Source organism: Lutra lutra, chromosome 2 (assembly GCF_902655055.1).
Source record: "Lutra lutra chromosome 2, mLutLut1.2, whole genome shotgun sequence".
Lineage (NCBI taxonomy): Eukaryota > Metazoa > Chordata > Mammalia > Carnivora > Mustelidae > Lutra > Lutra lutra.
Genome location: NC_062279.1, coordinates 194,342,524 through 194,368,704, shown reverse-complemented (window position 1 = coordinate 194,368,704; position 26,181 = coordinate 194,342,524). Strand labels below are relative to the sequence as shown.

The 26,181-nt window shown below is 34.2% G+C and overlaps 1 protein-coding gene across 3 annotated transcripts in view; it reads left to right on the top strand.

Annotated features, from left to right (window-relative positions):
* The first annotated feature begins 857 nt into the window (after positions 1–857).
* Positions 858–26,181, top strand: part of TECRL (trans-2,3-enoyl-CoA reductase like) — a 121,588-nt gene continuing 96,264 nt past the window's right edge. The window contains exon 1 of one of the 3 annotated variants that reach the window (XM_047719418.1): positions 858–1,163. In XM_047719418.1, the coding sequence (XP_047575374.1) occupies positions 930–1,163 (234 nt within the window). In that variant the 5' untranslated portion in view covers positions 858–929. The remainder of the gene's footprint in view (positions 1,164–26,181) is intronic. The other 2 variants (XM_047719417.1, XM_047719416.1) reach the window with 2 other exon arrangements.

The window sequence follows — 26,181 nt, the reverse complement described above, 5'->3', positions numbered from 1 at the left end:
ATACACTGGTATCTGAGGACTCGAGTATTTTACACAAATCTCTCCAGCTTATTTAACATTTTTTGTTGTTCATTTTGAGATTTCAATTTGCCATAGTTTACTGTGGTGGTACATGTGGTGTTTAGTACTAATTTTGTATATAAATTCAGAGATTTGCCAATAATATATAATGTGTAGAAATGTTCAAGTGAAATTCACTTCTTTTTCCTCAAGTTATAAAACGGCTTTCGACATAGTCTAATCTCATGGATGACTTGCCATCTTTCTATTCCCTGTATAAAGTGAAGAATTCATCCATTTGTACCATATATATACACATTTGTATATATGATATATATTACTTACATTACATTATGTTATATATGACATGTTTGATATTTCTATATTAAATATATTTATATATTTTCATTTATGTATATGTATTTAAAACATGCCACAAATCTTTATCTTAGGTAGCATTTATAAAAAAGTTGCTATGTAATTATGCAATAGATGTTTTTAAATTTATCTAAAAGATAGTCCTTTGCTAATTTTAAATACATCTAAATGTGAATGAGTGAATAATAATATATGTACTTGAAGATTAGTGAATACAGAATTCAAAGATAATAAAAACTCTTTCCACTCTTTTCTTGCTTTGGGATTTCAGATAGTAGTGACCATATTAAGAAGCAGAGATAAAAGGAGAAAGTAAGAAATAATTGGAATGCTGGTAAAGTAATCCTCTACGCTGCCGCAATTTACAATAGCGCGTTATATATAGAAATAGATCAGTCATTGTTTTCAAGCCGGCTAAAAAAAACTGAACTCTTGGAAAGGCATAGCACTTGACCTTTCCTGGTTTCACCAGCAGTATTTAAACTGGTGCAAGGCAACACACTTGCAAGTGTCTTCTGTTGACATGACAGACTCTCCTACTAGTTCACACAATGTTCAAAAGGCACAGGTCTCTTACTTCGGAACGCAAGAGAGAAATATTTTCCCAAGGAGTTACCCGGTCCATGCTGAGGAATGACTTGAGAAACTTTCACTGTTTGTCGCAACTTGTGCTCTCAGCAGGCCCTCTAAAATCAGCTCCAGTATCTAAACATTCAAAAACTGTGCACTTTGAGATTGAAATACTTGATGCTCAAACAAGAAAGCAGATATGTATTGTGGATAAGGTAAGTGATATTCATTCATTGAATTTCTCGTCTGCCCCAAAGATTGCTAACCAGTTAATTTAATGCTGAGAAGGTTTTCTCAAAATATATTCCTGGCTTTTAATGTTAGTTTTATGGGTGGTAGGATAGATACTTCATATATTGTTCCAGTAGAAGATATTTATTGTGTCTTTCACAGTCAGTTTAAATGGTAGCAAATAATTATTAGGTTCTGGTTTTTCTTGCTAACACTGACCATTGTCCAGAGGTAAAATTTTCAGTACTCAACTTCTCAGCATCATAAAATTTCTCTAGGTTATTTTCTTCATGTACTTAATTATATATTCAAATTACCATAGAGCTTTATTAGTGCTCATAGAAAATAACAAGCAAAAGGTACTAAATTTCCTAAAAAAATATTTAGCGTATATGATAAAGTCTAGTCATTTAAAAATTATTTGGAGTTAATTGTCTTGAAAAATGAACATCTCACTTTTTATGAAAAGTTTACTTATTTCAAAGTGCTTAAGCTCCTAAAAAACAGTCTTGCTTAATATGTTACACTTTTATATTCAGATCACAAATCTGTCACTCAGGCAAGATAAAATACATGCTTCCTAGGTTAGTAAATTAACACATAAACATATGTGTACATCATGGATATACATATGTGTATATAATATCTAAAACATTTTCAGTTTTTCATAAGTTTGAAAAGTCACTGGTAGTTTAATTTATTGTGAAAGATTGGTATTTTTAAAAACAATATATCTTCATTTATTTTTCTTTAGAGACATGCTAGATAAGTTTTTTGTTATTGTTCTAAAAATAAAATCCAGTCACTGATATCTTTTAACTATACTCAACCTATAATTCTAGATAAGAAGGCAAGAGACAAAACTGTTTACTGCTTTTAATTGCAGAAGATCATATGTATTTTCTCACTTAGTAGTTATGACACTATGGCCAACCTGTTTGTTGGGTGACACTAAATTTTATTTACAGATGGAAATAAAAAATAACTGTTACAAGTTCATACAGATCATATGTGGAATGCAAGAGATTCAGAATTATTTCCATGCAATTCTAAATCACATTGTTTTTCTATAGAACCACTAGAATCATATATAAATAATGAATATGTATTGCTAATAAATGAATTTCATGCATGCTACAATATTTCTATTTTAATATTTCAATAAAATTTGGGGGTTTTAAATATCATACATGAATAAGAAAACAAACTGAAACAATTATCCAAATTGCTAATGTTTGCATTATGTCACTCTTGAAAATTTAAAACTCATAAGAAAAATACAATAATGTATTTTTATCATTTTATTATTCCATTTCATTTTTATTTTTATTTTTTATATTTATTATTTTTATATTTTATATTTTTATGTATGACATAATGTACATTACATCATATTATATAGAAATATATTTAATATATTATATATAGCACATTTTATAGATAATATATAATATATAATATAATGCATAGTATATATTTTATACAGTATATATTTTAATAGTATATATTACATATAAATATTAAGTATGATACATATAAATATATAAATATAAGTATACAAAATATATAATATAAATATTATTTTATAAAAATAAAAATGTGTTTATTATTATCACTTATTAAATGGAAGGAAAAAAGATAATGAATTAAATGGATGTTAAATTGGTCAAGGATTCCCAAAGATTCTAAAATGAGACTGGTTTTGTGTCCTTTCTGATATGTGTCTAAACTTTGATGCAAAATCTACCTTAAAGTAATGTGAACCTGCTAAAGGGCTGCGAACTATTTTTCCCATAAATTTAAATTTTGATATTGAGATTGTATTTGAAGGTAAAACATGGAGTTTTACATTTTCAGTTATTTATTGCAAAAATACATACAGACATACATACATTAAATAAAATAAGCAGGCAGAGAGCCAGCATTTATTTTTTAGATAGAGATAAGGATTTGGCTTAGGAATTTTGGTTCAGAAATTTTGCCTGCATTTGAATAGTTCTGGTAATTGGATCTCCAGTGGCAAGCCTTTGGGGAAACTCAGTAGGCCAACGAGGGGATTACTTCTGGATTACACACCGCCTTTATTGCACAATGATACCGTCTGATATGCAACTCACAATATAGGAGTGTTTGACTTGTCAGGAGAACTGGATTTTGTTTTCTCTCATTTTTGTTTATAATTTGATAAATTGTCTCAATAATGCAAGACATTTAAAAGAACAAGATCTGGATTAATGTACATCTTTTTTGCTCCATGACTCTTAAAAGTTCAAATTTATAAACACAAGAAAGGTTGATTTTTGTGTGTTGTTCAAGATACTGTTTTTCTTGGACAAAGTAACAGCTACATTAGCAGTAAGGTCATCTTAAGTGCCTTAAACTGTTCTTGGCTCTACTCAGTATTCTAAATAAGTGTTGTTTATGACTGAGTCCCGGTCTTTCAGTAAGCACTGTGTTGAAAAGTAGTAAAAGTTAAAGGTCATGTACTTTGGAACTAAGTATATCTGGACCAAATCCCTGCTGCCTCAATCATATTTATCAAGGCTCAGGGAAGTTGCTGAATTGCTGATCACCACCATGTTATTTAGAAAATAGGTTAATAAAACATATTTTTGTAGGCTTAGACTGAAAAATAGGAATAATATATGTAACATGCTTAGCATGGTCCCTTGAAAATAATATGGGATAAGCTATATTTTTATTAATTTTAATAATCATTTGGAGAGATAAAATTAATGTGCATAAATATTCAAGAAAAAATAAGTGATGAGCGTTGTGATACTGGCACAGACTTTAAATTTGACCTCTTGGTAATTGCCCATTGACATGAATTGTTATAATGTTTAGGTTAGATATAAATATTCAAAGACCTTGAGTGGAATGTATGTATTTTAGTAATATATGCTGAACTCTAGTAGAAATTTAGTTTACATCTAGATACTTTAATTTAAAATTCAAAATTGACAAAGTATCTACTAAGGATATTCATGAAACAAAGCATTGAGAGAATTCTTGGGGTCAAAGAATATATACTGAATCAGGTTCTTTTACTTAATGTCATACACATAACACACACACACGCACACCAAAGAAACAAACCAAAACCTTTTGCCTTCACTATCTTCTCCACCTTCTACCCATTTCTCTGATTACTTTCATCCTGTTCATATTGTCTACCCACATTTCTCTCTTCTCATTCTATCCTAAAGCTACTCCATTCAAGGATTTACTTCCATAGCTTGTCAGAGTTTGAACTTGCCAAGATCACCAGTGAGTCAGTGGTAAATTCCTTGCTAAATCCAAACGTTATTCCTCACACTTTATTTTAGTGTGTCAGCAACATTTGCTACTGATAAGCATGTCCTCCTTCTTAAAACACTTTTCCTGTGAGTTTCAGGACCATAGACACATATATTTAAAAACTTACTTCATTGCTTCTCCCTTTCCTTTTGCTGCTGCTTCGTCATCTGACTTAATGGATTATGGATTGTCATGAACTCGGTCATCAGAACTTCTCCCCATCTTTACTAATTCATCTTATTGTGTCCAATAGCTTTGAATATTATCTATTGATGACTTATAAATATGTAACTGCAGCTTCTCCTTTTCTCCTGAACTGAAAATTCATTTATTCATGTATGTAGACATCTATGCATGCCGCTGCGTATGTATTTACCTATGCATCTATCTGTGTAGCTATTTATGTACTACCTATCCATGCATATGGGTGTTTGCTAGGCATCTCAAACACAGTGTATCTGAAACTGAGCACTTGGCCTCACCCCCAGATTTTATCACAGTTTCCCAAGTCAATAAGTGGCAACTACATCCTTCAAATACCTCAAGCCAAACACTTAAGAGACATCATAACTCTTATCTTAATCTCACTCCCCCCACACGCAATCCATCTTCTCAGTGATACCTTCAAATATATCCGAAGTGACAAATTCTTACCACCTCTACTGCTAGCACTCTTAAATCTTTCCTCCACTTCTGTTCTTAGCACCTTCAGTATATTGCTTACATAGCAACTGGGACTAGCCTGTTATACCGTGTCAGCTACTATCATTTCCTACATAAAATTAGACAGTGTCTTCTTTAGATCTAGTTAATTGTCACTGTTTCTTTGGGGGCTTTTATTAACTACTTTTTTTTAATTGTAAAATCTGTCAGTATTCTCTATTACCCTTTCCTGTTCTATTTCTTTGCTACTACTTAATACCCTCTAACACACTGTTTATTTTTCCTTTTTCATTTTGTTTATTATTTGCCCTGCTCCTGGTATGCCAACTTCAGAAAATCTGGGATTTTATTTTTTTTTAAATTCCTGTATCTCCAACACTTTGAACAGTGATTGGCACAAAGAAAGTATTTAACAAACATACACAGAAAAAGTGCTTAACCAACATGTATTGAATAAATGATGCCAGTTCAAGAAATGTGTGGATTTTGACAATGCACACATGTTTAGAAGTGATACTTTGGGCTGGAGGGTAGGATACTTGAAAGTACTTTTTATTATACTCTAAATAAAATTATTATTGAAAAAATATATTCACAATAAAAGACATTTGATTAAACCATTTCACTAAATGCCAAAGTTCTTTCTGGTTTGCCCCCAACAAAGATGTATAGGATTTAACTTTGTGTTAGTGTATAATTTACTGACAGTCATGCTCTGATAATAAAAAGCTAATAAGCTTTTCATAAGGCAGACAATGAAGATGGGGATATTTATTTAATTAATTTAGTTATATCCCATTTGTGATTAAAATAATATGACTAATCAAGGTTAAGATAGGGAGCTGACATAAAATATAAATATCATTCTTGTTTTTATTGGACCATAAAAATATATGAAAAATAGTTTTTAGAACTTCACCAGTGAGTTATTTTCAGTTGCTCACTATCCCTGTCTCACTTCTATTTTGTAAAATGTCAGAAGCTTATCTAGTGATATATTGATGATTCAAGAGCACTGCAAGAACTCTAAAAGCTAGGATTGATAAATGTTTCCAATATCTTCCCATTCTTTTTTCTTTAATCTTTTCTCCAAGGAACTTGACCTCAAGAGCCCTCTTTCTCTTATTATTTTATTTGCTCTATGTCAAAACTTTAAAAAGCATTTTTAAGACTACTTATAGGAGTACACTTACTGTGATGAGCACTGGGTGACGTATGGAATTGTTGAATCACTGTATTGTGCGCCTGAAACTAATAAACCATTGTATGTTAAAGAAAGACAGTTATAAATAAAGGGAAGCACTCAGTAATTTCCTAATCCTTCTAATGGTAAAAATATCAGTTTTTACCAGAAAATACTGGAGAGAATTATAGGGTAGTCAGACTGAATAAAAGTTGCAATTTTAATACTTTAGTTAGAAATTTTGAGAATTCTTTTTTTTAAGATTTTATTTATTTATTTGACAGACAGAGATCAAAACTAGGCAGAAAGGCAGGCAGAGAGAGAGGAGGAAGCAGGCTTCCAACTGAGCAGAGGGTCCGATGAGGGGCTTGATCTCAGGACCCTGGGATCATGACCTGAGCTGAAGGCAGAGGCTTTAACCTACTGAGCCACCCAGGCGCCCAAGAATTCTTAATTTCTAATGCTGCCACTTAATATTTTACCTTGGGAAGCATGCAGCTAACAATATATAGGCCTCAATTTGTTCATTTATAAAATGAGAATGGCATCTGTCTTAAAATATCTTCATGGCAGTTTTTAGAATTTCATGTATATACAAGTGGCAATATCATTTTTCTTCTATTCCTCTCCTTCTTCCTCCTCCTTCTCTTCTTTTTTCTTCTTCCTCTTTTCCTCCTCTTTCGTTCACCTCTTCCTCCCATCGCTGTTCCTTTTTTCTTTTCTTCCACTTCAGTTCCCTTCTTCCTATTTCTTATTGTGAGCATTGAAGCTTATGAACTTTGAATTGACATAAATCACACATTTTTAATAGGAACGTGTTTTTATTTTGTCTTGAGATATAACCCAATATCTCTGACCTTTATCATCATTTATTGTAAAAAGGATGTAAGTATTACTATTCATCCATTTATAAAGGAAGAACAGTGGCACAGACACTTGAAATGAAGAACTTAGTGTGTATTAGAACCAAACTTTGAATTGGCCAATATATGTTCTGGGCTTTGATCTTAGCTACTATATGCTACCATTTGATAGATACTAATGACTTTCTTTCTTTTTTAAGATTTTATTTATTAATTTGACACACAGAGACAGATCACAAGTAGGCAGAGAGACAGGCAGAGAGGAGGAAGCAGGCTCCCTGCTGAGCAGAGAGCCCAGTGCAGGGCTCAATCCCAGGACCCTGGGATCATGACCTGAGCTGAAGGCAGAGGCTTTAACCCACTGAGCCACCCAGGCGCCCCGTACTAATGACTTTCATTAGCCCAAATTCTCATGTTCTCTTTAATTTCATGATTGAGACAGAACATCTGATTCTGACTTCTGAAACAATGTGTTTCAAAACAGAGGTGCTATTTTCTTTTCTTTCATTCTTCTTTTTTTTTTCCCTTTCCTTTTTTTCATCCTTCAATCAGCATCTTCCTTTTTGTTTCTTTTTTTAAAGTTTCAAATTTTCATTTTAATTTATCTAGTTAACAGAGTGTGATATTTGTTTCAGGAGTAGAATTTGTGACTCAGCACTTACATATAACACCCAGTGCTCATCACAAGTGCCCACCTTAATACCCATTATCCATTTAGCCCATGCCCCACAACCTCCCCTCCAGCAACCCTGTTTGTTTTCTATAGTTAAGAGTCTCATTTATGATTTGCCTCCCTTCTTGTTTTTACTTTCCACTAAGTTCATCTGTTTTGTTGAAGGTGCTATTTTTGAAGAATATCTTTTTCTCTTATTTGATATGAAAAAAAGTTTCCAAAGTTTGTTTTTATTTTTTTATATAGAGACATAAAATAACATTAATTAACATTCAAACCTAGAAATTAAAAATATCTTTGAAGTATCTTATATAATAATAAATTAAGCAACAGATATGCTCAACATGTTTATGTCATTAAAAATTAAAGAATTGAGATGAATGATTCCTCTCCAAATAAGTAATTAACATAATCATTTTCTGTGAGCCCAGAGGAGCCTCAGTGTCCACTCCTTTTTTTTTTTTTTTTTGGATATACTTGGAAATTCCATACTACACCATGAAATTCCAAAGGAATCAGTGTACTTTGATCTTAGTATATTTTAGTATCATCTGCCCTGCCTTAGATTTCTTTCAGAAAAAGTGAACCTATTTTATTTAACAAATACATAATGCCATGAAAGGCAATGTGATGCAGTGGTTTATGCACAGAAGTCAGACATTTGTGTCTGTATTTGAGCTGTGCGAATTATTAATGTTTTATCCTTGTAACATGTTACTTAACTCGTCTAATTCTTGCTTTTACAAGTAGGGTAAATTACAAATCAAAGCACAATAAGTATGTATCTTCCAGGAATATCTAGGGTTTTTATATTCTTGTAAATATGAAAAACATAGCAATGTGTCCACCACATGTTTGATTTTCTGTAAATGAATGTTATATTTTTAGATAGTGGCAGTATATCAGTAATATTATTATTCCACTGATGAGGAAAATAATTAAATTAATATTATAACTGTAATAACTGTCATTTTTTATGACAGTCATTATGATTCCACTCTGAAATTATTAGGAAGCATTAGAATTAGGAAGTCTGGGTACACCTGGGTGGCTCAGTGGGTTAAGCCTCTGTCTTCAGCTCAGGTCATGAACTCAGGGTCCTGGGATCGAGCCCCACATCAGGCTCTCTGCTAGGTAGGGAGACTGCTTCCCCCTCTCTTTCTCTGCTTGCCTCTCTGCCTACTTGTTATCTCTCTGTCAAATAAATAAATAAAATGTTAAAAAAGTTAGGAAGTATGGTCATAGGGGCCATCTTTGTAACATCAGTTTCTAGCATCCTATGTCCAACTATTTTATAATATGCACTGGGTACTTGTACCATGATATACCATGAAAGATGCCAATGGATATATAAGAATTGAACAGCAATATATAGTAGAGAAAAATGAATATACTTTAGAAAACTATTCAGGTATAGCATTTGTAAAGCAAATATAAGCTATTGAGTGTATTCAATTAAATTATGTCTACATTTTCCATTTTCGAAATATATCACCATGTAAGAAAACTGTTTATATGGTGAAGGTATGAAGAAGATGTCATTTTAATTCTTATAATATATGAGATGCAGTGATACTCTTTTAGAAGGTCGAACATAGATGAGTAAGTTTTGGAGGATGCATCTTGAAAGAGAAGAGTTGAAATTTACCAGATTCACTGGTTCTCCAACTCTCTATATATTTTGATGTCCTATAGGGTCACAATGAACCTTTTATTAATTCAATAGGTATTTGTTAAGACATTTGTCTAGTGTTCTATTACATGTTCAAGATAATGCACTAAGTTGACCAGATATGCAATTCTTATTCTCATAGATTCTGTTCTTTCTTGTGGAAGCCAAGCACTGTATAAGTAATGTTAACTGCAAAGGTGAGAGGAAACAAAGGTGAGAGGAAACAAAGTAATTCGAAGTGGTAAACAAAGGGAGATAATCTGTGAAACAGATGAATTTCCTTGGAGGAATGATGTTTATGTGTGAATACAATGGAAGAGAAATAGGAGAATATGACAGATACAGGAGATAGAACAGGACTTCTTTGCTTGTAAAAAATAATAGCCAAGGATGATGCAAGTATGATGTTGAACTCTTATTTGAGCAACTGAGATCCTGAGAATGGCATAATTTATGGAGTCATTTTTATTGGTTTTTGTTTATTTTTTGCTTCTTTTTTTTAATCCTTTTCAGGTTGTTATTTAAATTCCAGTTAGTTAACATACAGTGTAATATTAGCTTCAAGTGTGCAATTGTTTGCTTTCTTGTTTTTAGTGCAGACAAGTAGAGAAGCAGGTAGGAAGCAAGAGCTCAGTTTTCTTCTTTTTAAGTTGAGGTCTTTGTGATATATCCAAAAAGAGATAACCTGCAGGCACTTGGGTTTGAAGTTTTAGAACTTAGGGAAGTGGTCATGTTTAAATATGTCGACTTGGGGGTTACAAATGCATAGGTGTCTCTTGCAGCCACTGTAGTATAGAAGATAAAAATTTAGAAAGAACAATATAATGAATAAGGAAAGAAAAGAACCAGTGATAGAGGCCTGAGGAATTCCAGTATGTACAGATCTTAAATAAAAGCGGGGATTGAAAAAGAAAATGAGAAGTTTCCAGAGAGACAGAAGAAATATGGTAACTCTTTCCTCACAGAAACCTAGAAGAAATACTTCAGTGAGAAGGGAAAGACCAGTAGATACAGCTGAAAAGCAAAAAGAAATAAAACAAGTACCCCTTGTATTAAGTGGGATAATGTTCATTGTTTAGATTAATCAGATCAGTTTAGGTACAATGTTGTGGGGAAAAATCCAGTCTAGATGAAACTCTATGGGTAATATGAAATTTGAGTTTCCTAGGAAGCTTTTCTTTCATAGGCAGCAGAAGTCTTGAAAACTTTATTGTCTCAACTCCTTCATTCTTCAACTCTATATTGACTCCTGTAGTCTGATTCACATACTTTGGTTTATGTTTTACCCTTCTTCATTCTTCCATTTTTAACATTCGGTATTACTCATCAGCCCCCTGAAAATACTGTAAATTTCCATTCTTTGAGTTTGGATAAAATTTGATTCCTCTGCCTGGAGTGTTCTGTCACAATCTTCTGTCCATTCCTCATGATCGAACTGAGATGACAATTTCTTTGTGTGCCATTTACCATCCCCAATAAACAGATATGTTATTTGTCCCAGAAACTATTGGCTGAAATTTCCATTAAATAACCTAGTATTTGAAAATGAACATTTGTAAGCTATCCCAACAGTCTGAAAGATTAATTTTGTGCTTGTTCAATCATACATTTTTTTCTAAATAGAAATATAATTAGTTTATCAGAATTTCATTTTTTCTAGCAATTTATTTCATTGTATTTTACAAATATATCATAGAATTTCTTAAGGAGTAATATTTCGTCCTACGTAATTTAGGAAGCATTGAGCTGCATGACATGGAAATGACCTAAATGCTATTGTGCAATAAATATGTATTGGATGCAAAATTGGAACATGTCATATCCAGGCTCCTCTTGGATTTCATTCTAAAAATTACATGTTCTTGACTAACAAGGTAAAATAATAACTTCTAAACATCTGAATTATAAATATACTACAAAATTATAGCTGAAATAACATGTCTTTGGATCAAATAAAGTAAATAAATCAGGAAATAAATCTAGGAAATGTAAATATAGGATGAAAAGAGAAACGTTAATGCTAAGGAAGAAAATTATGAGGGGAGTATTATACTATTAAAAGAAATCCTGTTTCCTATTAAGTCAAAGCTGAACTAAGATAGTTAATTTTAGAAATGCAGGTTTAAAAAAGTGCATAAGACACAGATAACGGTATATGTAAAGAAACAATGAAATTGTAACTATAGTTGACTTTTGAGAAATTTTGGGATATGGGGTATTGACCCCCATGCAGTTGAAAATCCATGTTTAACTTTTAACTCCCCCAAAACTTAAGTACTAATAATGTACTATTGACTGGAAGCCTTACTGATAAGATAAACTGTTGGTTAACACAAATTTTGAATATTATATATACTATATACAGCATTTTTTTTAAAGATTTTATTTATTTGTCAGAGAGAGAGAGAGAGAGAGAGAGAGCGAGCACAGGCAGACAGAGTGGCAGGCAGAGGCAGAGGGAGAATCAGGCTCCCCACAGAACAAGGAGCCTGATGTGGGACTCGATCCCAGGACCCTGGGATCATGACCTGAGCTGAAGGCAGCGGCTTAACCAACTGAGCCACCCAGGCGTCCCTATATACAGCATTTTTATAACAAAGTTACTAGATAAAAGAAAAAATGTATTATTAAGAAAACCACAATGAAAGAAAATACATGTACAGTGCTGTACTGAGAAAAAATCTGTGAACAAGTGGTCCCACACAGTTCAAACCAATGTTTTTCAAAATCAACTGTATATCCAAGAAATACATTATTCAAATTAGATAAATAGTTACTTTATGAGTAGCTACTATACTTTAGATTACTTGAGGCTGAAAACTAAACATATTTCCTTGCCCCTATATACATGAGTCAAATTGGAAAGATAGATTACAAATTTTAAAAAGAAATTATAACATGACAAATAGCATATACAAGTTTAACACAAATTATATTATGAAGTGTAGAGAAAGAATACTTTTTTATCTGATAGAGGTTTAGGCATGAAGATGAGAAAAGCTAAATTGAGTGGAAGGAGGGACTCAAAAGGATTTAAAAAATATATATGTTACAATTAATTAGCATGGATAAGGTAGAGATAACATCCCAGAGGTTGCCTGGGTGGCTCAGTAAATTAAGCGTCTGTCTTCAGCTCAGGTGATGATCACAAGGTCGTGGGATTGAGCCCTGCATCAGGCTCCCTGCTCAGAGGGCAATCTGCTTCTCTCTCTATCCCTTCCCCTGCTTGTGCGTGCACTGTTTTTCTCTCTTAAATAAATAAATAAATAAATAAATAAAATTTAAAAAAATAAAAAGAAACAAGAAGGAACATCCCAGGAAGAATTAGCATAATGAAGGTATCACAATCCTAAATTTCTACTACAAAGCTGTCGTAATTAAAACAGTATGCTAAAAATAAATAAACAAAACAAAACAAAACAGAAAACCGGTATGGTATTGGCACAAAAATAAACACATAGATCAACAGAACAGAATACAGAACTTAGAAATAAACCTACACTTATGTGGTCAATTAATCAAGGACAAAGGAAACAAGAATATACAATGAGCAAGTCTTTTCATCAACAAAACAGTAAGCTAACTTATTTAAGGGAAGAAGATATATGATAATTCCAATAAGGGATCAATAGTCAAATGCATTAAGAACTCATACAACTCAATACAAAAAAATCCAATAATATAGTTAAAAATTGACCGAAGGCCTGAAGAGACAGATTTTCAAAGAAGACATGCAGTCAATAGACATATGAAAAGTTGCTCAGTATCACTCATCATCATGAAAATGCAAATCAAAATCACACTATCACCTCAAACCTGTCAGAACGGCTAGTATCAAGAGGACAAGAAATAACAAATGTTGGTGAGGATGTGGAAAAAAGTAAACCCTCATGTGTTATTTGTGGAAATTTAAATCGGTGCAACCAGTGTGGAAAATAGAAATACCATATGATCCAATAATTCCACTACCAGGTATTTACCCAAAGGAAGCACACACACACACACACACACACGTATGAATATATATACATATATGTGTATACACACACATATATATGTGTATACACACACACACACACATATATATATATATACCCTCCTGTGTTTATTGCAGCATTATTCACAGTAACCAAGGTCTAAAAGCAGCCAAAGTCTCCAGGAATAGTTGAAATCATATCGAACTTGGTACACACACAGATGCACACTTGCACAAGTGCCGGGATATTACTCAGTCGTGAGAAACAATGAAATCTCAGCATTTGCTGCGACATGGTTGGACCTAGAGGTCATTTTGCTCTTTTCTTGACAAACGCCATATTATTTCACTTTTGAGTGGAATCTAAAAAAACAAAACAAGGAACAGAAACAGACTCGTAATTCAGAGAACAAATGTGGTTGCCAGAGGTTGGGGTGATAAGCAAATTAGGTGAAGGGAATTAAGATGTACAAGCTTCTAGTTAAAAAATAAATAAGCTGTAGGGATGAAAAGGACAGCATAGGAGTTATAATAAATAATTTTGAAATAACTTTGTATTGTGACAGATAGTATCTACACTTATTGTGGTAAGCATTTCACAATGCATATAATTGTCCAATCATTATGTTGTACACCAGGAGCTAACATAATATTGTAAGCTATCTATACCTCAGTTCATATATGTATGTGTGAGTGTGTGTGTGTGTATATATATATATATAAAACAATAAGCTAACTTACTAAATGTGAGAATCAACAGATTTTATATATATGGAAAAAATGGAAAAATCAACATTATATATACATATTACATATATATATATAATGTATATATATATATACCCATATATAATATATACACCACCCATTTATATATATACATAAATGGGTGGTGGACAAAGAGCATTCCAGGAAGAAGAATTAGCATATCAAAGGCAAAGAAGCAGAAAAGTAGTAAGCAAGCTTTCTGGGTTACTGTAATTAAGTCGATGGTGTGATGATGCAAAATGGAACAAACAGAATCGATGGTTTGGCTGGAATGGAGGGTAGAGGCCTAGTTGACTTTCTAGCATCTGGCCTTTTTCTTTCAAATCAGGGAGATAATATTTTAAGATACAACATTCAAAAAATTAAATCTACTAACAATGTGGAAAATAGACTGGATAATAGAAAGACTGAAGATAGGGGCACCTCGGTGGCTCAGTGGGTTAAAACCTCTGCCTTCAGCTCAGGTCATGATCCAAGGATCCTGGGATCGATCCCTACATTGCATCAGACTCTCTGCTCAGCAGGGAGCCTGCTTCCCTTCCTCTCTCTCTCTCTGTGTACTTGTGATCTCTTGTCTGTCAAATAAAAATATATATATATTTTAAAAATTTTTAAAAATTAAAAAAAAAAGAAAAGAAAAAAGAAAGACTGAAGACAGAGAGCTTAGTAAAACTGAGAAGCAAATCTTCTGGGAGCCTGTTCAGACCTGCCACATTTAGGAGGCACCATAGCACCATGGGCTTTACTTGGGTTTTGATGATACTCAGGCACCTCTCACATTTAACCAGCTTGTGACATTGGGCAATGTCCTTATTTTTCTTTCCCTTAAAATTTTACTGAGACCAGCTATGTCACTAGAATCATCTGAATGAATGCCATCTTCTAGTAGAGATTTACATAAGAAAATGCTATGGCACAGAACCTTGAATATTGCTAACGAATTAAAGTCTACAAATGTTAAAATAAAACAGAAATTTTCATATCATTTAAATATATTAAAAACTATAAAATGAAGGAAGGTTTAACAAAATTTTCACACGGTAATAAAAGTGTTGAAGTTAATTTATTTTCTTTCTGTATGTACATATAACCCATATTTAGGGAGTAAGTAAAAAAACAATTTAAATCAAATATAAATTTGGGGCACGTCTTTAAGACATATCTGAGCCTTAAAGTAATAAATACATACACATATATTTCTGATTTAATCTTTACTAGACAACACCCTTTATGTAACAAAAGAGAATAGTTATGTAATAAATATACTGTAGTTTCTATCTAATGTTGTTATGATCCACATATATTAGACAAGTGTATACATCTGGGTACAATAGAATAGAATGCAGTATTATAGGTGAAAGGAATATGATATTCCATTACTATTTTATTGTAGGTAAAAGGTATATGATATCCCATTACTATCTTATTGTAGATAAAGGGAATATGATATCCATTACTATTTTATTTCAGTTAGGTTTGGTTTAACAGGGATTTTGCTGTTTGCACTTGTAATGAATCAAGGCAATCTTCTATATCCAAACCTGTTATGAATTTGTCAAATTAACACACACTCGTGGAATACAGGGTGCCAGGTGGTGAGCTGAGGTTTGATGACAGACCACAAGAGAAGTGAAAATAAAGAAGTTTATTACCCACAGGTTCTGGAGGAAGTATCCAGCGGGTTTCAGGGAGCTACATGGGCGGTGAGAGGAGACAGGGTGCAGATAGAGAGACAGACCGGACCTAAGGCACATGTCTTTATTAGGGTATATGAGTGGAGTGCTAGGGATTCCTGGATTAAGGCCGAGTTAGTCAATTCAAACCAAAAGATGGGGTTTTAGTAAGCGCCAAAGAAGTCTTACCATAGGGGCACATTAAGAAAAGTCATTGAGAAACAGGGGAGACTGTTAGTCCCAAGGGCTGTTGGAAACGTTCTATCAGAATGGACATTTAGTTGTGACTCTGAGGGCTGCTATCTTGGGCCTGTCCTTGTGTGAGGGCCTAGTGTCAGGTGAAGGTCACTGCAGGCTGCTTGGTCAAACAAAACAGACACCAAAGCAGCAATATCTCAACTTAGCTAAACTCTTGAAAAAACCTGAAGATGAGCAGAGTGTCTTGTTATCAGAAAGTTCATGATGAAGGGGTTCCTAGTTCTTTCATTATCTAACAGTTCAAACAAAAAAAGATTAAAATTTGTGCTTACATATTTCTGAGAAATAATTTTGCTTTGATATTCTTGTGCTTTTCTTTGATCCCTTTCTCTAAATAAACTTAAAGAAATTATATTTTAGGCATGTACCTTGTCCAGATTAACATTTTACTGGTACTTTTGGGTAGCCCAGTAAAGAGCTATCAAAATCATTACTGAATGAGTTGCTGTGAACTTAATGTTACTTAAATACAAAATACTATTTTAATTGTTCCTTTTATAGACCTTACTGCTCAAAATTATCCAGTAACAACTTTCTTTCCTGTACTGTAACTCATAACAGTTGTATTTAACAAATGAGGAATAACTTAAGGCAATATTAAGAAATCAACATTCCATTTTTGCTTTGTTTTGTTTTTTTAATTATCTAAAGGTCTCAGGGCAAGAGGTCTGAAGGTATAATATTGCAGAAAATGGAAACTGACATTGCTATTATTTAAGCCTTTTAATATCCTCACAATAGGCATTTGTGCTTCTTAACAACACAGAATAGAGCAGTGATGAAATTTATATTTTTGTTAGAATTTGTGTAATTATACATAAATGTGAGTGATCCTAGATTTATGTATGCTTATATTGCATTTTAGCATCTGCTGTGAAAACTGCTATTTGCCTGGCTACATGATAAGAGCTCAAAGGTTTGGAGCCAATCATTGTTTTAAGGTGGTATTACCCATAAAGTAAAATGGATCATCAAGTTCTTACAAGAATATCTTTTAAGGGCAGAACCCTAGAATATGAACTTTCTCTTCCCTTCCTCCCTCCTTCCTTCTTTCCTGTGTTTTTTTTTTTTCTTTCTTTCTTTTTTTTTTTTTTTTTTTCTCCCCATATATATTGAAGAACACCAATCTTCAACTATAATAGACCCTGGGAACACCATCATGAAAACCAAACCAAACCAAACCAAACCAAAAAGATGGTCCTTCCTCTTCAGAAAGTCTCTGTATTTTGATGGATAAGCACATGTAAGTAGTCCAACACAAGATAATATGACACAAGCCAAAACAGAGGCATGAACAGACTGCTGACTGAGTCCAAGTGGGCGATTTTCTTTTTTACTGCAGAAACTGAGAGTGGCTTTAGAAACCTCCTCCAGTTATAAACAGTGAGGGCAATCTGACAGATCATCCCGAGGGTATCTCTTAACAGTAAAGGGCAATCCCCTAAAGTAGAAATTATCTCCTCTAAATGCTTTATATCCTCAGCTTTTCAGCCTTTAACGAAGGCATATAGCCAGAGGGATACCTCTGGAGAATTTGGGAGGGAAGGCAAAGAAGAATTCTCTACCCACTTTAGAGTTTCAAATGTGCAAACTTTTTGGGCTCCATAACATTAATATGTTATATTTTATTAGTGGATTTTTAAAACTGACAGTCATAAAATAATTTTCAATCCTGTTAATCTACTGGGATTCAACTAAGTAACCTGAGCCCACCAGTCTGTCACCACATAAAGCCTATGAATGTCACACTCATTTATTTTCCTATGAGAAGTTAGTTCTCTTTTTAGAGAGATTTATTGTGAAACTGACTACTACATCAACATATTGGATATTTTATTTGAAAATTTATCTTACTCTTAAGTCAAGAAAGCTGTACCTCTGCCTTCTTACAAACTCATCATTTTAACATCATTTTGTGAAAAGCGTGTATTATCACCTGTTCTTTTTTCTTATTGCAGTTGAAGTTTCCTTATTACACATTTTCACTGCCTCCAAAATAAACATTTTATATTACTTCATGCTTGGGAGTTTCTGACTTTTTAATATTGGCTATTTGATTTCTTAAAAATAAAAATGTAATGTAATTATAATTTCTTTTAGCAAAACATTCCATGAATTACTAGCTATATAACTAAGTCCTTCATTTGTCAGTACTGATCTTGTGCCATTAAATATCTATTTATTATCTCATTAACTTCATTTAATAAAATCCATTTGTAACCTGAATTTAATCTAATAAAGACTTTAACATAGAATGCCTGAGATGTTCTGGATATATTCTACTACTTTTGTACAGTTAGGAAAATCTCAAAGAGCTTTCACACTAAAATTCCTGAGAAACTACTTTTGCCTTAAGAGATATTTTATGTATCTCTTAAGGCAAAAGTAGTTTCTCAGGAGTTTTAACTCAACATTTTAAGAAGCATATAAGCAGCAAGAACAGCCACAAACCCTGAGCTGTTGATTGCTAAAGGGAAATCTTCTTAATTTCAAATGAGAAGAAAAAAAAATCAAGTACATTTTTCTACAACTATAAAAAAAGAGATCCATAATTGTACTTGTTTGCTTTTACTTTCAATCAGCATTTCTGGCATTGCATAGATATAATGTCTTCTTTTTTAGATTTTTTTTATTTAAATTGGGTTTAATTAACATAAACTGTATTATTAGTTTCAGGGTAACATAATGTCTTCTTAGATTTTTATTGGCAATAGAATTCCTGTAACTTAAATTAATGGTCCATGTATGTCATGATTTAAATATGTAAGTACAATTCCACTAAATACTTAATTTTCAAGCTATTTCTTCTTGGATCTATACTGTGCTATAATAAAAAAAATCTGGACTCACAGCTTAGCTCTCTCAGCACACAATAACACTATATGACAGAGGGGACTCTGCCAGATTATGTCTTTTGTAAATACATCATTCACCATCACATCCATCCTGAAAGGAGGGACCAACATGTGGAGCTCTATAATACATAATGCATGTGAGATGGAATGTGATATTTTTTTTCAGATGGGCCCCTGCTGTTGCCTCATGGTTATTCATTTGGGAGGTTGGAGACTCTAACACTCAGCAAGTGATTGCAAGATGATCAAAGTGTTTCCATCAGTAGAGAATTCACGTGTGAAGCTAATTCTTAAATGAGCTGACAAAGAAAGTCTCACCTTAGTTTATCAATCTGCTTCAATTCTCTAGAATTTCTTCCTGTCTGTACTACGTTCAATCAATCAGTAAATCGTTGTATTCTATATACGATATACCTCTGAACTTTACCATCTTAGTTCAAATCATTACCACTTCTAACATACCAACTGATCTACCAAACACCCATGGCATATGTAGCAAAACAATAAACATACTATAGTCTGTATCTTCTGTACTTATACCTCATACCTGTTCCACAGCATCACCAAGTGAAATACAACTTGCAATTTGTTATTATAGGTGAATCATTTATTATTGCATTATCATTTTAATTGTCACCTAGATTCTGTTCAATTTACAGAAGCCAGATTGATTCTTTTAAAACTTGAGTTATACATGTCACTGCTCTGATGAAAACCCTCCAACAGCTACGTATATCACTCAGAAGAAAATCCAAGAAAATCCCATATTCTTGAAGGTTATTTCTTACTCCCCACCTTCATCTCTCTGGTCATGTCTTTAAACACTCTGTTCCTGACTTACTCTGCTCCAAACACACTGGCCTGCTTGCTGTTTCTCAAATACTCTGGATGTGGTGATCCCTCACAGTCTCTGTCCTTGATGTTACCTCTGTCTGGAAGACTCTTCTTCAAGCTATCTGCATAGTTTGCTTTCTAGTTTGGGCTTTTGCTCATATATCTTTTTCTTCCTATCAGAATTATATTTCTTCTTCCCATTATTCTGATATCTTACCTCTTTTATGTTTTCTTCTTAGAACTTATCATCCTTGAATATATTACATATGTATTTATTCTCTGTCTCATTTCTTAAATATACGTTATAATTGAATATTAGTTCAATGTGTGCCATTGTGCCATAGTATCTTAGGAAGTGCTTTCAGGTATAAAACTACTTATATTTAACCCAGTTCTGCTTCTTATTGGCTATGGGACAGGACACAGTTCTCTTTTTTTTTTTTTTCAGGTGTTCACTTAAATTTATTTTTTTAATTTTTTTATTTTTTTCAGCATAACAGTATTCATTATTTTTGCACCACACCCAGTGCTCCATGCAATCCGTGCCCTCTACAATACCCACCACCTGGTGCCCCCAACCTCCCACCCCCCACCCCTTCAAAATTCTCAGATCGTTTTTCAGAGTCCATAGTCTCTCATGGTTCACCTCCCCTTCCAATTTCCCTCAACTCCCTTCTCCTCTCCATCTCCCCTTGTCCTCCATGCTATTTGTTATGCTCCACAAATAGTGAAACCATATGATAATTGACTCTCTCTGCTTGACTTATTTCACTCAGCATAATCTCTTCCAGTCCCGTCCATGTTGCTACAAAACTTGGGATTCATCCTTTCTTTTTTTTTTTTTTTTTTTTTACAGCTTTATAAACATATATTTTGATCCCCAGGGGTACAGGTCTGCGAATCGCCAGGTTTACACACTTCACAACACTCACCATAGCACATACCCTCCCCGATATCCATAACCCCCCCTCCACACCCCCTCCCCCCATCAACCCTCAGTTTGTTTTGTGAGATTAGAGTCACTTATGGTTGTCTCCCTCCCAATCCCATCTTGTTTCATTTACTCTTCTCCTACCCCCCTCAACCCCCCATGTTGCATCTCCTCTCCCTCATATCAGGGAGATCATATGATAGTTGTCTTTCTCCGATTGACGTATTTCGCTAAGCATGATACCCTCTAGTTCCATCCACGTCGTCGCAAATGGCAAGATTTCAGTTCTTTTGATGGCTGCATAGTATTCCATTGTGTATATATACCACATCTTCTTTATCCATTCGTCCTGTAGATGGACATCTAGGTTCTTTCCATAGTTTGGCTATTGTAGACATTGCTGCTATAAACATTCGGGTGCATGTGCCCCTTCGGATCACTATGTTTGTATCTTTAGGGTAAATACCCAGCAGTGCAATTGCAGGGTCATAGGGTAGTTCTATTTTCAACATTTTGAGGAACCTCCATGCTGTTTTCCAGAGTGGTTGCACCAGCTTGCATTCCCACCAACAGTGTAGGAGGGGTTCCCCTTTCTCCGCATCCTCGCCAGCATCTGTCATTTCCTGACTTGTTCATTTAGCCATTCTGACTGGTGTGAGGTGATATCTCATGGTGGTTTTGAGTTGTATTTCCCTGATGCCGAGTGATATGGAGCACTTTTTCATGTGTCTGTTGGCCATCTGGATGTCTTCTTTGCAGAAATGTCTGTTCATGTCCTCTGCCCATTTCTTGATTGGATTATTTGTTCTTTGGTGTTGAGTTTGCTAAGTTCTTTATAGATTTTGGACACTAGCCCTTTATCTGATATGTCATTTGCAAATATCTTCTCCCATTCTGTCAGTTGTCTTTTGGTTTTTGTTCACTGTTTCCTTTGCTGTGCAAAAGCTTTTGATCTTGATAAAATCCCAAAAGTTCATTTTTGCCCTTGCTTCCCTTGCCTTTGGTGATGTTCCTAGGAAGATGTTGCTGCGGCTGACGTCGAAGAGGTTGCTGCCTGTGTTCCTCCTCCAGGATTTTGATGGAGTCCTTTCTCACATTGGAGATCCTTCATCCATTTTGAGTCTATTTTCGTGTGTGGTGTAAGGAAATGATCCAATTTCATTTTTCTGCATGTGGCTGTCCAATTTTCCCAACACCATTTATTGAAGAGGTTGTCTTTGTTCCATTGGACATTCTTTCCTGCTTTGTCGAAGATGAGTTGACCATAGAGTTGAGGGTCCATTTCTGGGCTCTCTATTCTGTTCCATTGATCTATGTGTCTGTTTTTGTGCCAGTACCATGCTGTCTTGATGATGACAGCTTTGTAATAGAGCTTGAAGTCCGGAATTGTGATGCCACCAACTTTGGCTTTCTTTTTCAATATTGCTTTGGCTATTCGAGGTCTTTTCTGGTTCCATATAAATTTTAGGATTATTTGTTCCATTTCTTTGAAAAAAATGGATGGTACTTTGATAGGGATTGCATTACATGTGTAGATTGCTTTAGGTAGCATAGACATTTTCACAATATTTATTCTTCCAATCCAGGAGCATGGAACATTTTTCCATTTTCTTTGTGTCTTCCTCAATTTCTTTCATGAGTACTTTATAGTTTTCTGGGTATAGATTCTTAGTCTCTTTGGTTAGGTTTATTCCTAGGTATCTTATAGTTTTGGGGTGCAATTGTAAATGGATGGACTCCTTAATTTCTCTTTCTTTCTGTCTTGTTGTTGGTGTAGAGAAATGCAACTGATTTCTGTGCATTGATTTTATATCCTGACACTTTACTGAATTCCTGTACAAGTTCTAGCAGTTTTGGAGTGGAGTCTTTTGAGTTTTCCACATATAGTATCATATCATCTGCAAAGAGTGATAGTTTGACTTCTTCTTTGCCGATTTGGATGCCTTTAATTTCCTTTTGTTGTCTGATTGCTGAGGCTAGAACTTCTAGTACTATGTTGAATAGCAGTGGTGATAACGGACATCCCTGCCGTGTTCCTGACCTTAGCGGAAAAGCTTTCAGTTTTTCTCCATTGAGAATGATATTTGCGGTGGGTTTTTCATAGATGGCTTTGATAATATTGAGGTATGTGCCGTCTATCCCTACACTTTGAAGAGTTTTGATCAGGAAGGGATGCTGTACTTTGTCAAATGCTTTTTCAGCATCTATGGAGAGTATCATATGGTTCTTGTTCTTTCTTTTATTAATGTGTTGTATCACATTGATTGATTTGCGGATGTTGAACCAACCTTGCAGCCCTGGAATAAATCCCACTTGGTCGTGGTGAATATCCTCTTAATGTACTGTTGAATCCTATTGGCTAGTATTTTGGCGAGAATTTTTGCATCTGTGTTCATCAAGGATATTGGTCTGTAGTTCTCTTTTTGTTGGGATCCTTGTCGGGTTTTGGGATCAAGGTGATGCTGGCCTCATAAAATGAGTTTGGAAGTTTTCCTTCTATTGCTATTTTTTGGAACAGTTTCAGGAGAATAGGAATTAGTTCTTCTTAAATGTTTGGTAGAATTCCCCTGGGAAGCAGTCTGGCCCTGGGCTTTTGTTTGTTTGGAGATTTTTGATGACTGTTTCAATCTCCTTACTGGTTATGGGTCTGTTCAGGCTTTCTATTTCTTCCTGGTTCAGTTGTGGTAGTTTATATGTCTCTAGGAATGCATCCATTTCTTCCAGATTGTCAAATTTGTTGGCGTAGAGTTGCTTATAGTATGTTCTTATAATTGTCTGTATTTCTTTGGTGTTCGTTGTGATCTCTCCTCTTTCATTCATGATTTTATTTATTTGGGTCCTCTCTCTTTTCTTTTTGATAAGTCTGGCCAGGGGTTTATCAATCTTATTAATTCTTTCAAAGAACCAGCTCCTAGTTTCGTTGATTTGTTCTATTGTTTTTTTGGTTTCTATTTCATTGATTTCTGCTCTGATCTTTATGATTTCTCTTCTCCTGCTGGGTTTAGGGTTTCTTTCTTGTTCTTTCTCCAGCTCCTTTAGGTGTAGGGTTAGGTTGTGTACCTGAGACCTTTCTTGTTTCTTGAGAAAGGCTTGTAGCGCTATATATTTTCCTCTCAGGACTGCCTTTGTTGTGTCCCACAGATTCTGAACCGTTGTGTTTTCATTATCATTTGTTTCCATAAATTTTTTCAATTCTTCTTTGATTTCCTGGTTGACCCATTCATTCTTTAGAAGGATGCTGTTTAGTCTCCATGTATTTGGGTTCTTTCCAAATTTCCTCTTGTTATTGAGTTCTAGCTTTAGAGCATTGTGGTCTGAAAATATGCAGGGAATGATCCCAATCTTTTGATACCGGTTGAGACTTGATTTAGGACCAAGAATGTGATCTATTCTGGAGAATGTTCCATGTGCACTAGAGAAGAATGTGTATTCTGTTGCTTTGGGATGAAATGTTCTGAATATATCTGTGATGTCCATCTGGTCCAGTGTGTCATTTAAGGCCTTGATTTCCTTGTTGATCTTTTGCTTGGATGATCTGTCCATTTCAGTGAGGGGAGTGTTAAAATCCCCTACTATTATTGTATTCTTGTCGATGTGTTTCTTTGATTTTGTTATTAATTGGTTTATATAGTTGGCTGCTCCCACGTTAGGGGCATAGATATTAAAATTGTTAGATCTTCTTGTTGGACAGTTCCTTTGAGTATGATATAGTGTCCTTCCTCATCTTTTATTATAATCTTTGGCTTAAAATCCAATTGATCTGATATAAGGATTGCCACTCCTGCTTTCTTCTGATGTCCATTAGCATGGTAAATTCTTTTCCACCCCCTCACTTTAAACCTGGAGGTGTCTTCGGGTGTAAGATGAGTTTCTTGTAGGCAACATATAGATGGTTTTTGTTTTTTTATCCATTCTGATACCCTGTGTCTTTTGATTGGGGCATTTAGCCCATTCACATTCAGGGTAAGTATTGAGAGATATGAATTTAGTGCCATTGTATTGCCTGTAAGGTGACTGTTATTGTATATTGTCTCTGTTTCTTTCTGATCTACTACTTTGAGGGTCTCTCTTTGCTTAGAGGACCCCTTTCAATATTTCCTGTAGAGCTGGTTTGGTATTTGCAAATTCTTTCAGTTTTTGTTTGTCCTGGAAGCTTTTAATCTCTCCGTCTATTTTCAATGATAGCCTAGCTGGATATAGTATTCTTGGCTGCATGTTTTTCTCATTTAGTACTCTGAATATATCATGCCAGCTCTTTCTGGCCTGCCAGGTCTCTGTGGATAAGTCTGCTGCCAATCTAATATTTTTACCATTGTACGTTACAGACTTCTTTTCCCGGGCTGCTTTCAGGATCTTTTCTTTGTCACTAAGACTTGTCAATTTTACTATTAGGTGACGGGGTGTAGACCTATTCTTATTGATTTTGAGGGGGGTTCTCTGAACCTCCTGGATTTTGATGCTTGTTCCCTTTGCCATATTGGGGAAATTCTCTCCAATAATTCTCTCCAATATACCTTCTGCTCCCCTCTCTGTTTCCTCTTCTTCTGGAATCCCAATTATTCTAATGTTGTTTCGTCTTATGGTGTCACTTATCTCTCGAATTCTCCCCTCGTGGTCCAGTAGCTGTTTGTCCCTCTTTTGCTCAGCTTCTTTATTCTCTGTCATTTGGTCTTCTATATCGCTAATTCTTTCTTCTGCCTCATTTATCCTAGCAGTGAGAGCCTCCATTTTTGATTGCACCTCATTAATAGCTTTTTTGATTTCAACTTGGTTAGATTTTAGTTCTTTTATTTCTCCAGAAAGGGCTTTTATATCTCCCGAGAGGGTTGCTTTAATATCTTCCATGCCTTTTTCAAGCCCGGCTAGAACCTTGAGAATCATCATTCTGAACTCTATATCTGACATATTACCAATGTCTGTATTGATTAGGTCCCTAGCCTTTGGTATTGCCTCTTGTTCTTTTTTTGTTGTGATTTTTCCGCCTTGTCATTTTGTCCAGATAAGAGTTTATGAAGGAGCAAGTAAAATACTAAAAGGGTGGCAACAACCCCAGGAAAATATGCTTTAGCCAAATCAGAAGAGATCCTGAATTGTGAGGGGGGAGAAAGGGGATAAAAAGGGGTTCAGACAGAAAGAAAAAAAAAAACTATTAAAAAATATAAAAAGAGGAAAATATATATATATATATTAGATAAAGTATTTAAAAAACGTTAAAAAAAGAAAACGGTAAAAGTTAAAAAAAAATTTAGCAGAAGAAGAGAAAAAGAAAAAAAAATTGAAAAAGAAAAAAAATTAAATTAACTGCAAGGCTAAAAAATCATGGGGAGAAAGCCATGAGTTCCGTGCTTTGCTT